The sequence below is a fragment of the Camelina sativa genome, chromosome 18, assembly GCF_000633955.1.
Source record: "Camelina sativa cultivar DH55 chromosome 18, Cs, whole genome shotgun sequence".
NCBI lineage: Eukaryota > Viridiplantae > Streptophyta > Magnoliopsida > Brassicales > Brassicaceae > Camelina > Camelina sativa.
Window position 1 is genome coordinate 17802321 of NC_025702.1, and position 12021 is coordinate 17814341.

Genomic DNA, 12021 nt, shown 5'->3' on the forward strand with positions numbered 1-12021 from the left:
TTAACATACCAGCTTTATCAAGAGCCTCCCAAAGCTCCTCTGGGCAAATGTCACCATTGTGTTCAATATCAATAGCCTGAAAAATCTTGTAAAGCTCAAGCTCCTTAGCGTCCATGTAACGACGAAACTCCTGGTAATCCACACGCCCATCTCGATTCGCGTCGCAGACTTTGAGAAAATCGCTAGCGTACCTATACTGCGGAGAGATACTAAGCGAAGACATACCTTTCTCGATATGGGTACCGTCTAAGAACCCTAACTTCGAATTGTCGAAGAATTCGAACAGTTTTCGAATCCTCATCTCTCTCTCGTCCTTGGTCTCACGTAATGCCACCAGCACGTGCTCCATTGTTGCTTCCACGGGCCGCGGCTTCTTACCCGGATTTTGGTTTGGTTTCTTCGTCTCCATTGCTGATTTAACGATCAATTCGAGAAACACAGATGAGCAAAATTCGGAAAGCTTTGGGATGATGATTCTAATGTCTCTTCATTCCTCTGGAAGAGTTCTATTGGTCCAGGAATCTCGGAAGAAGAATTCAACAGAATTTCAAAAATGTGACATATTGAGGTCGGTGAGCCAAAAAAAAATATCTAACCCGTCTCAATCTTCCATGGACAGCTGGAGGAGACTCCATTATTTTTACATGGACCCCCTTCAGCTGCTGTTTCCACTCCCAGACATTACTGTATATGATGACACAAACAAACAACAAAACACCGGTCAAATCAAACCCGGTCTAGTTTGAGTGGATCACAACAACGACCCAGTGTTAATTTTAACCGGTTAACATAGCTTTAAACCAGAGCAAAACCATCTTGGATGCTTATTATAGAGATTAAAGTATCTGTAATACAGTGATAGAGCGACTAGTATGAAAGGTTTTGGAACAAAAAGACAACAACGAATATATGAAACGAATACATGTTGTGTGTGGTAGAGACCATTGATATATTGTGTGAATGTGATGTATTTGACAAAGCAAAGTTCTTCTTACACGTAACTGTTACAGAAATATCACATCAGAGGAAGATGACGACAACAAAGTGGTCCTTATTTTCAATTCTTCGTATACAAACAAAATTAACTTTGAAAAACATGTCGTCGACATGGTTTTACTCTTTCTTCATGTACTAAGAGATTGGTAACCATCTTCCCGGTTCTGTCTTCTGTATACAACGGCGGCTATTAGAACCACTACCGCCACCACCACCGTCACAGCCAAAAATGCTAAAACGCTCACACTTCTCGCAGGTTCCTACAAGGAAGTGGCATATACTAATGTCAGTAAACTGATCACATGGCTCCCAACCCAAACAGTATATGTACTGAAACCAGATTGACGTAAACCGAGATTCAGTACCGGGTTACCTGAAAAAGATTAGGCAAGGAGAGCTCTGGTTCAGGCAACTGCTGCGCAACGAGGATGTAAAAGAGTCCCATAACTCCCGTATGACCAACGGCACTACTGTAATTAAACTCCATAGTCAATGTCTCTCCATAGCTCACTTTCACTGGATCAGCAGGATAACAAGACGCCATTCCAACAATGTAACCAGCTTCGTTTCCAGGTTCAACTCCATTTCCATACTTGGCCATCGAAGTACATATTCCTTCACCGCTCTTATCCACAAACACAAAAGTATCAATTCAATACAAAAATGTTTTCTATCTTTTCGTTTTTGCGGTAGCTTAAACTAAATCAGTCTTAGTTACCTCTCGGTACAGAGCAGCACCGATACCGCCCGCGTGTTGGTGAGCTACACCGTAGACAATATACCCATTAAATGGCATCACTAAGCTCTTTTTCTTAACATCAATGCATCCATCGCCATTGGTTTTGCACGGTTCCACATCGTATTCCACCTGAAAAAGCACACAAAGACCCGAAAATTATTAGAGAATGAAGTCAGAAGTAACAGAATTAAGCAAAATATGAAAGTTCTTACTGACTTTGCAATTATGTTCTTGGCTATCTCCTACTGATTTTTTCCAAGAATCTGTAACATCGAAAATATAAATTTTAGCGGGCAAAACCGTGTTGTCCCAATCAACCCATCTCAAGGTATACTTCAAATACAGGTTTCTTGTTTTCTCCCCATTGTCAAATCCGCTTTTCACCAGACATTGAGTTTTATCATAGCAACAGTATAAACCTCCTTTGTATCCGGGTTTCATAGCACGACCATACGCATCAGTGGTTACATTATAGAGATCACAAAGACATTCTATGCATCCTTTCTTGTCTTCCACACCTCTGGTGTCGATTGCGTGAATGTTAAGAAGCCACTTGAATTCATAGCCATCAGGTCTTTCCTCAGGGTTATCTATTTCAATCGCGTAAGGATCAGGAACATACGTAGAGGTATTGCGGGTTTCAGATCCTGACCCAAAGTAATGTCTGAGTACTGCACTCCTGCACAACCCTCCGTTTTTGACAAGAATAATATCGGATGCCGAATCAAGATTGCTTTTAGGGTCTTGCCTTTGAAACCCGTGATTCCGAAACATTTCTTGCTGTGGAAGCTTAGCACCTTTACGCACATAGTAAGGTTCGACAACCCAGTGGTGGAGATATGTCTCGTGTAGAGGGACGGGGTTGCCCGCTTCATCAACCACTTCAGCATCGAAACTTTTGAGGCCGATATGCCCTCTTGGGAAGTCCATATCGAATAAGTAAGAATCTGACACTGATCCAGGACTCATCACCAGTTTTGGTGAGAGAAAGACTGCAGATTTTATCTTATTCTTGGTACCTAGAAAGCCTTTGCTAGGTGATGCAAGCAGAGCAATAACTAAGAACAAGATCAGCGAGCTCATGTGGTAACGAGCCATTTATCTCCTGTTTCAAGATCATAAAGGAATGTGATTTTTAGCAAATAAAAATCATAAACATATGGGATAAATATATCTCAAACTCGAAACCTAATTTCGTTTGATTTTATAGGAACCATAACTAACAAACCCACTTGAACCCTAATTCAACGAGAACAAGATTTTATTTAGCACATGGTTTGTTAATTCTAATTCCAAAATTTAAAAACTTTCAAGCAGCCAATATGTCATATCATCCTGAGGTATAATCAAACTTCGAAAACCCATAACAGAGAGTATAAAAGATCCCAAAATTGCGAAACCAATCACAGAAAAAAAAAAAAAAAAAAGGATTTAAAAGCACAAAATTCAATTGCGAAATCAAAAGCACAGAGAAACAAAGATGAGAGATAAAGAGAGGGAGAGGGAGAGGAAGAGAGAGGGATTTACGTGGGTACGAATTCGGATGAACAGAGATGGCTTTCCCGCTTGTAAATGAATGAAGAAGTGTGTGCCCACCCAATGAAGAAGAAACGATTGGAGAGTTATCTCTATTTATTTATCATGTGAATTACGAATTGCCCCATATAAGCGCAGAGACGTAAGTTTCTCTGTTATCTGACACGTGTAACCAACCACTGACGTCCTCACTCTCGTCACAGACCCGGTTTTGTTTTTTCTTTCAGTTCTCTTACAAGAAGATATTACAAATATATATACATATAATGTGGGGATATGGTTGATAGGCGACCGAAGCAAAAAACAAAAAAGATGACCATCTTATATAAAATGATAGGATGGGTGTTGTTGTTACTTAAAAAGATAGGATTGGTGTTGTTGTTACTTAAAAAGATAGGATTGGTGTTGTTGGTTCTCCTTTTAGTATCAATTGTACTTATTCTTATCCATGATATATATTACCGAAAGAGTTTTATTTCTTTTCAGGTGGCCGGACTATTCTAACAATAATCAATCCCATTCACACGACACAAAAAATAAACTTGTAATTTATAAATGAAATGTAGTTGAATAAGGAAGCCACGAAGGGGTATTAAACCAAAGAATGTTAGACGAGGATATCTAATAGAATGTTGAATTCTATTATTTAGTTTGACATTTATAAATTTTTCTTTTTTTATAATTAAGACATGAAATATCGTGTGAATGTGATGTCTTTGACAAAGCCAAGTACAAAAATGTTTCAGAAATAACATCACATAAGAGGAAGATGACAACAAAATAATATTTTATTTTTTTTGTTTTTCGTAGTCGACATGGTTTAATTTACTCTTTTTCATGTACTAAGAGATTGGTAACCATCTTCCCGGTTTTGTCTCCGATATATAACAGCTGCTATTAGAACCACTACCGCCACCAACACCGTCAGAGCCAAAAAGGCTAAAACGCTCACGCTTCTCGCAGGTACCTATAAGGAAGTAACATATACTAACGTCAGTAAAGTAATCACATGGCAATATCTCCCAAACATTATATGTATGTATTGAAACCAGTTTGATTTCAACCAATATTGAGTACCGGGTAGTTACCTGAAAAAGATTAAGCAGGGAGTTCTCTGGTTCAGGCAACTGCTGAGCAACGAGGATGTAAAAGAGTCCCATAACTCCGGTATGACCAACGGCATTACTGTAATTAAACTCCATAGTCAGTGTCTCTCCATAGCTCACTTTCACTGGATCAGCAGGATAACATGACGTCATTCCAACAACGTAACCAGATTCGTTTCCAGGTCCAACTCCATTGCCATACTTGGGCATCGAAGTACATATTCCTTCACCGTTCTGATACAAGAGTCTCAAATCAATGAAAATGTATCCATGTATTAGATATATGTTATTCGCCTAAACTAAATCAGATTTAGTTACCTCTCGGTACAGAGCAGCACGGATACCGCCCGCGTGTTGGTGAGCTACGCCGTAGATAATATACCCATTAAAAGGCATCACTAAGCTCTTTTTTCTTAACGTCAATGCATCCATCGCCATTGGTTTTGCACGGTTCCACATCGTATTCCACCTGAAAAAGCACACAAAGACCCTAATATTCTTAAAGAATAAAGACGAAGTAACAGAACTAAGCAAATAGGAAAGTTCTTACTGACATGGCAATTATGTTCTTGGCTATCTCCTATTGATCTTTTCGAAGAACTGTAACATCGAGAACATAAACTTTAACGGGCAAAACCATGTTGTCCCAATCAACCCATCTCAAGGTATACTTCAAATACAGATTTCTTGTTTTCTCCCCATTGTCAAATCCACTTTTCACCCGACATTGAGTCTTATCGTAGCAGCAGTATAACCCTCCTTTGTATCCGGGCTTTATAGCACGACCGTACTCATCAACGGTTACATTATACAGATCACACAGACATTCTATGCACCCTGTCCTGTCTTCCACACCTCTCGTGTCTATTGCGTGAACGTAAAAAGCCACTTGAATTCATAGCCATCAGGTCTTTCCTCAGGATTATCGATTTCAATCGCGTAAGGATCAGGGATATGCGTGGAGGTATGGCGGGTTTCAGATGCTGATCCAAAGTAGTATTTGAGTGTAGTCATGCATAACCCTCCGTTTGTTAGAAAAATAATATCCGAAGATGTCGAATCACGATTGCTTCCGGGATCTTGACTTGAAAATCCGTGATTCCTAAACATTTCTTGTTGTGGAAGCTTAGAAGAACCTTTACGCACATAGTAAGGTTCAACAACCCAGTGATGGAGATATGTCTCATGTAGAGGGACGGGTTTGCCCGCTTCGTCAACTACTTCAGCATCGAAACTTTTGAGGCCGATATGCCCCCTTGGGAAATCCATATCGAAGAAGTAAGAATTTGAAACTGATCCAGGACTCATCACCAGTTTTGGTGAGAGAAAGACTTCGGATTTTATCTTATTCTTGGTACCTAGAAAGCCTTGGCTCGGTGATATGGTTGTTGCGAGCAGAGCAAGAACTAAGAAGAAGATCAGGGATCTCATGTGGTAACCAGCCATTATCCTCTGTTTCAAGATCATAATTAAGGAATGTGATTTAGATTTAAAAAAAAAAAAAATCATAACCATGGCCATGGGATAAAGTATATTAAGCTCTAAAACTAACAAACCCACTTGAACCCTAGTTTAACTAGAAGATTTTACTTCCTATGTTCCTAATTGATTATATTTTTAGTATTTTTCACACAAATTAATAAAATATATTAAAATTTGATTATAAATGTCTTGTTTTTTGTAATTTCAAATTTCTATAACTCTAAACCAATAGTATTTAGTTATTTTTCTTAAAATTTACAATTCATCATCAATAACTATTAAAAAGTGCATTGGTAACTTATAAATAACATCTTTTTGAAACAATTTTTTTCTTCTACAAATAGGATTAATAAGTAAAGGATGAAGTATTAATTAGTACATGGTTACTTATCTATATAAATCCAAAATTAAAAAACTTTCCAGCTACCCATGACTCTAAAATACAGATAAATGGGAAGCTATAATATATTTCATATCATCCTGAAGTAAAATCAAAACTCGAACACGAAAAAAACCTAAAACTTAAACCCCTGGTTTCAGATCATCCATAAACAGATACATAGACTAGACATCATATGATTAAGACTTACTTTAAAAAAAAAGTTCGAACGTATCCACCCCCTCGGAACAATCTTCTGGTTTTTAGTTCGATATTCCAAAACCCAAAAATTTGATTGTGAAATCAATCACAGAAAAAACAAAGATGATAGATAAAGAGAGATAGAGAGGTTTACATGGGTATGAATCGAAAAGAGAAGGCTTTCCCACTTGTAATGAATCCAACGAAGAAGAAAACGATTCGAGAGTAATAATCTCTATTTATCATGTGAACGTGCTCCATAACCATAAGCAAGCGCATAGACGTAAAGGACGCGAGCATTGTTGTTACCATACACGTGTACTGGCGTCCTCACTTATTTTCCTCGTTCAGTCCTCGTCGTACCAAAAGATATCCATAAATGTGTGATGGTTAATAGGCGACCGAAAAGAGAGAAAATAATAATAATAATACAGGACCGGAAGACAATGGGACCATAAAATTATTACTTCCACGTTGCCATCGCATTGAAGTTCAAGTTTCCCATTTTATTCAATCAAATTCAAATCTACCAATTCCAACTGATCAACAGAAAACCACAAATTGCTATAGGGTGTTGTTGTTGGTTCTGTTTTTAGTGTCTGCTTTGGTTTCAGTTCTCGGGGTTTACTTTGGCCTTTGACGTTGGTGTGTGTTGACTTGTACTGTAGTTACTTTATTCTTATTTTACCCACTAACCATATAATCCATTTTTTTATGTCACAATTCCAATTATATTTCAATAAATGGGACGTAGTTGTTGAGTAACCTGGTTAGGGTACGATGAACCTACTCAATTTTTTTTTTTTTTTTTTTGACAGCAATGAACCTATTCAATTTAAAGATTTGAAGCTTACAAATTTTTATTAGATGGATTTAAATAGTTTTACTAAAAGATATTGGGCTAATATGCAATATTGATAAAAGCTGAAGGTCCTCATGTCGAATTTGATTTTCTGCGGGCAGGACTATGAGTATGACAAAACGGTACACCCAAACACCACGGACGAGAGCGAGGGAGAAGACGATGACGAACAAGGAGAAAGCGCGGAACGATCCCTTACTCTGAACCACCATAGCCAGTACGTATGAATTGTTCTTAACCTAATTTTTCCAATTGTTCGGCTGCTTTGTTTGCATTGAGACAACAACAATAATAACATTCTGTTGTATTGTACGTAGTTGTTAAGAAAAGTTTCTGCATTATTTGTGTGAATGTTATGTCTTTGACAAAGCCAAGTACTAACTGTTTCAGTAATAACATCAAGACAACAAACTATTCTTTTATTTGTTTTTTTTTCGTAGTCGACATGGTTTTACTCTTTCTTCATGTACTTAAAGATTGGTAACCATCTTCCCAGTTCTGTCTTCTGTATACAACGGCGGCTATTAGAACCACTACCGCCACCAACACAGTCACAGCCAAAAATGCTAAAACGCTCACGCTTTCCGCATGTGCCTACAAGGAAGTGGCGTATTTACTAACGTCAGTATAGTAATCACATGGCACAATATCTCCCAAACAGTATGTGTACTGAAACCGGTTTGACGTAAACCGATATTCAGTAACGAGTCCGGGTGGGTTATATATACCTGAAAAAGATAAGGCAAGGAGCTCTCTGGTTCAGGCAACTGCTGAACAACGAGGATGTAAAAGAGTCCCATAACTCCGGTATGAGCAACAGCACTACTGTAATTAACCTCCAAACTCAATGTCTCTCCATAGCTCACTTTCACTGGATCAGCAGGATAACAAGACGTCATTCCAACAACGTAACCAGCTTCGTTTCCAGGTTCAACTCCATTGCCATACTTAGGCATCGAGGTACATATTCCTTCACCGTTCTGATCCACAAAAACAAGAGTCTCAAAGATGTTTTCAATCTTTTCGATTTTTGAAGTAGCCTTAAACTAAGCCAGATTTAGTTACCTCTCGGTACAGAGCAGCACGGATACCACCCACGTGTTGGTGAGCTACGCCGTAGATAATATACCCACTAAATGGCATCATGAAGCTATTTTTCTTAACATCAATGCATCCATCAGCATTGCTTTTGCACGGTTTCACCTCGTATTCCACCTGAAAATGCACAAAGACCCTAAAATTATTAGAGAGTGAAGTCCAAGTAACAGAATTAAGCAGATAGGAAAGTTCTTACTGACATGGCAATTATGTTCTTGGCTATCTCCTACTGATCTTTTCCAAGAATCTGTAACATCGAAAACATAAACTTTAGCGGGCAAAACAGTGTTGTCCCAATCAACCCATCTCAAGGTATACTTCAAATACAGATTTCTTGTTTTCTCCCCATTGTCAAATCCGCTTTTCACCCGACATTGAGTCTTATCCTAGCAGCAGTCTAAACCTCCTTTGTATCCAGGGTCTTAAAGCACGACCGTACTCATTAACAGTTACATTATACAGATCACACAGACACTCCAAGCATCCTCTCTTGTCTTCCACACCTCTGGTGTCTATTGCGTGAACGTTAAGATGCCATTTGAATTCATAGCCATCAGGTCTTTCCTCAGGACTGTCGATTTCAATTGCGTAAGGATCAGGAATATAGGAGGAGGTATGGCGGGTTTCAGATGCTGACCCAAAGTAATATATGAGTGTACTCATGCACAACCCTCCGTTTTTAACAATAATAATATCCGATGATGTCGAATCAAGATTGCTTTCGGAATCTTTCCTTGAAAACCCGTGATTCTTAAACATTTCTTGACGTGGAAGCTCAGAAGAACCTTTACGCGCATAGAAAGGATAGACATTCCAATGGTGGAGATATGTCTCATGTAGAGGGACGGGTTTGCCCGTTTCGTCAACTAATTCAGCATCGAAACCTTTGAGGCCGATATGCCCTCTTGGGAATTCCATGTCGAAGAAGTAAGAATTTGAAACTGATCCAGGACTCATCACCAGTTTTGGTGAGAGAAAGACTTCAGATTTTATCTTATTCTTGGTACCTAGAAAGCCTTGGCTCGGTGATGTGGTTAATGCGAGCAGAGCAAGAATTAAGAACAAGATCAGGGATCTCCTGTGGTAAGTAAACATTGGATAAACTGATAAAGTATCTCGAACTCTAGACCTAACGTTTTTAGGAATCAAACTATCAAAACCACTAACCCTAAGGTAATTAGAAGATACATGGTTGCTTATATAAAACCCCAAAATTTAAAAACTTCCAGCAACCTATGACTCAAAATACATGTAAATGGGAAGCTAATATTTCAAATCATCCTGAAGTAAAATCAAAACTCGAACACGAAAAATCAAAATTCAAACCCCTGGTTTCAGTCCATCCATAAACAGAGACATAGACATAGACATAATATGACTTTTTAAAGTTCGAACGTATCCAATCGGAACAATCTTTCCAACGAAAACCCAAAAAAACTTGACCGTGAAATCAATCAGAGGAAACAAAGATAGAAACAAAGATGAGAAATAAAGAGAGGTTTACGTGCCTGGGTACGAAACTGATAAAAACAGAGAAAACTTTCCCGCTTGCAATGAATGGAGTGTCTCGCCCAATGAAGAAGTCAAGAAGAACAACGAATTCGAGAGTTATTTCTATTTTTATTATATCATGTGAGTATTACGAATTGTGCTCAATAATCACAAAGCAAGGACGCGAGCATCAGCTGTTACCTAACACGTGTACTAACAAGTAACAAATGATCATGTGCTCACGTCGTCACAGACCCGGGGTTTCATTTTCCTCTTTCAGTTGTTATTGTCGTACCAGAAGATATTTATTTATAATATGTGATGGTTAATAAACGACCGAAATAATAATTAAAAAGACCAAAAGAAAGACAGGAAAATTAAAATATCATATGTCGTCGAATTCTGATTGGTTCTTACTTCCACGTTTTTCTCTTTTTTTTTTTTTTTTTTTTTTCCACGTTNGTTACCATTATAATTAAGGGCCCATATATTTTTATCCAATCAAATCTCCAGTCCAAATCTCCAGTCCAAGTGAGAACAGAAAACCATTAATTGTTGCTGGTTCTCCTTTACCTCTGTTTCAGTTCTCCGGTTTAGTTTGGCTTTTGACGTTGGTTTGTTGGGTTGTACTTATTCTTATTTACGTGTGTTAGCACTTAGCCGTGCTGACCTAGAGAAAAAATAGGTAAAATGCCCAAAGCCAATAAACATAAACCATTTTTAGGCCACAATTCAAAAGTATATTTGTTGGTTAGGTTGGTGTAAGTTGTCTCAAATTAATATGCCTAATTATGTGCTTTTTATTCTTACTGTTTCTTTATATATACTAAAAGTGCAAACGCCTAGATATGTTTGTTCATTTGCCATGTCAAGATAAACTCTGGAGATTGATGTTGAAAAGGATAAGATATGTTTGATCCTTTGTAGGTATCTACATATCCATATATAGGTGACGTATCTTAAAAAGGCGAAGTTCAACAAGGAACAATTAAACTAAATTACAAATAATATCATTGTATTTTAAGAGACATTATATATGCTCCAACTGTTACAGAAATAATATCACATGACATCAAAGGAAGATGACAACAAAATAATAATCTTTTATTTTATTTCTTCGTATACAAACATACTTCACTTTCATATGTAGTCGATCGCGATGGTTTACTCTTTTATTCAAGTAGTAAGAGATTGGTAACCATCTTCCCGGTTTTGTCTCCCGTATATCACGGCGGCTATTAGAACCACTACCGCCACCACCACCGTCACGGCCAAGTATGCTAAAACGCTCACGCTTCTCACAGGTGCCTACAAGGAAGTAACATATCCATTAACGTCAGTATGACAATATCTCCCAAACATTATATGTATTGAAACTGGTTTGATTTAACCCAAGATTGAGTACCGGGTAGTTAGTTACCTGAAAAAGATTAGGCAAGGAGAGCTCTGGTTCAGGCAACTGCTGCGCAACGAGGATGTAAAAGAGTCCCATAACTCCCGTATGACCAACGGCACTACTGTAATTAAACTCCATAGTCAATGTCTCTCCATAGCTCACTTTCACTGGATCAGCAGGATAACAAGACGCCATTCCAACAATGTAACCAGCTTCGTTTCCAGGTTCAACTCCATTTCCATACTTGGCCATCGAAGTACATATTCCTTCACCGCTCTTATCCACAAACACAAAAGTATCAATTCAATACAAAAATGTTTTCTATCTTTTCGTTTTTGCGGTAGCTTAAACTAAATCAGTCTTAGTTACCTCTCGGTACAGAGCAGCACCGATACCGCCCGCGTGTTGGTGAGCTACACCGTAGACAATATACCCATTAAATGGCATCACTAAGCTCTTTTTCTTAACATCAATGCATCCATCGCCATTGGTTTTGCACGGTTCCACATCGTATTCCACCTGAAAAAGCACACAAAGACCCGAAAATTATTAGAGAATGAAGTCAGAAGTAACAGAATTAAGCAAAATATGAAAGTTCTTACTGACTTTGCAATTATGTTCTTGGCTATCTCCTACTGATTTTTTCCAAGAATCTGTAACATCGAAAATATAAATTTTAGCGGGCAAAACCGTGTTGTCCCAATCAACCCATCTCAAGGTATACTTCAAATACAG

The 12021-nt window shown here is 38.2% G+C and overlaps 4 protein-coding genes and 2 pseudogenes across 4 annotated transcripts in view; all 6 read right to left on the reverse strand.

The window, feature by feature from the left end:
- Positions 1 to 650, reverse strand: part of LOC104762304 (calcium-binding mitochondrial carrier protein SCaMC-1) — a 4930-nt gene extending 4280 nt beyond the window's left edge. The window contains exon 1 of the mRNA XM_010485566.2: positions 10 to 650. Coding sequence (XP_010483868.1) covers positions 10 to 409 — 400 coding nt within the window. The 5' untranslated portion in view covers positions 410 to 650. The remainder of the gene's footprint in view (positions 1 to 9) is intronic.
- The window catches only part of LOC104762303, a 6787-nt gene extending 1519 nt beyond the window's left edge, over positions 1 to 5268 (reverse strand). The window contains exon 1 of the mRNA XM_010485564.2: positions 5054 to 5268. The gene's annotated coding sequence lies outside the window, so the exon portion shown is untranslated. The remainder of the gene's footprint in view (positions 1 to 5053) is intronic.
- On the reverse strand, positions 907 to 3375 carry LOC104762302. The gene is made up of 5 exons (XM_010485562.2): positions 3263 to 3375; positions 1952 to 2840; positions 1715 to 1864; positions 1370 to 1621; positions 907 to 1256 (listed from the first exon to the last, which is right to left on the reverse strand). The coding sequence occupies exons 2-5, from the start codon at positions 2831 to 2833 to the stop codon at positions 1125 to 1127; spliced, it is 1416 nt and encodes a 471-aa protein (XP_010483864.1). The 5' UTR covers positions 2834 to 2840; positions 3263 to 3375; the 3' UTR covers positions 907 to 1124.
- Positions 3967 to 6760, reverse strand: LOC104762301 (annotated as a pseudogene).
- LOC104762300 lies at positions 7616 to 10130 on the reverse strand (annotated as a pseudogene).
- The window catches only part of LOC104762299, a 3433-nt gene continuing 2267 nt past the window's right edge, over positions 10856 to 12021 (reverse strand). The window contains exons 3-5 of the mRNA XM_010485560.2: positions 11656 to 11805; positions 11311 to 11562; positions 10856 to 11198 (exon numbers count right to left, since the gene is read on the reverse strand). Coding sequence (XP_010483862.1) covers positions 11067 to 11198; positions 11311 to 11562; positions 11656 to 11805 — 534 coding nt within the window. The 3' untranslated portion in view covers positions 10856 to 11066. The remainder of the gene's footprint in view (positions 11199 to 11310; positions 11563 to 11655; positions 11806 to 12021) is intronic.

What these genes read in the sequence shown, in the direction of transcription:
- LOC104762302 (XM_010485562.2), bottom strand. Translation starts at nt 2,833, where the DNA reads ATGGCTCGTTACCACATGAGCTCGCTGATCTTGTTCTTAGTTATTGCT. An exon ending in GTGCTGCTCTGTACCGAGAG is followed by an intron (nt 1,622 to 1,714) that starts GTAACTAAGACT and finishes TTTGTGGATAAG; the next exon opens with AGCGGTGAAGGAATATGTAC. An exon ending in CCTTGCCTAATCTTTTTCAG is followed by an intron (nt 1,257 to 1,369) that starts GTAACCCGGTAC and finishes ACTTCCTTGTAG; the next exon opens with GAACCTGCGAGAAGTGTGAG.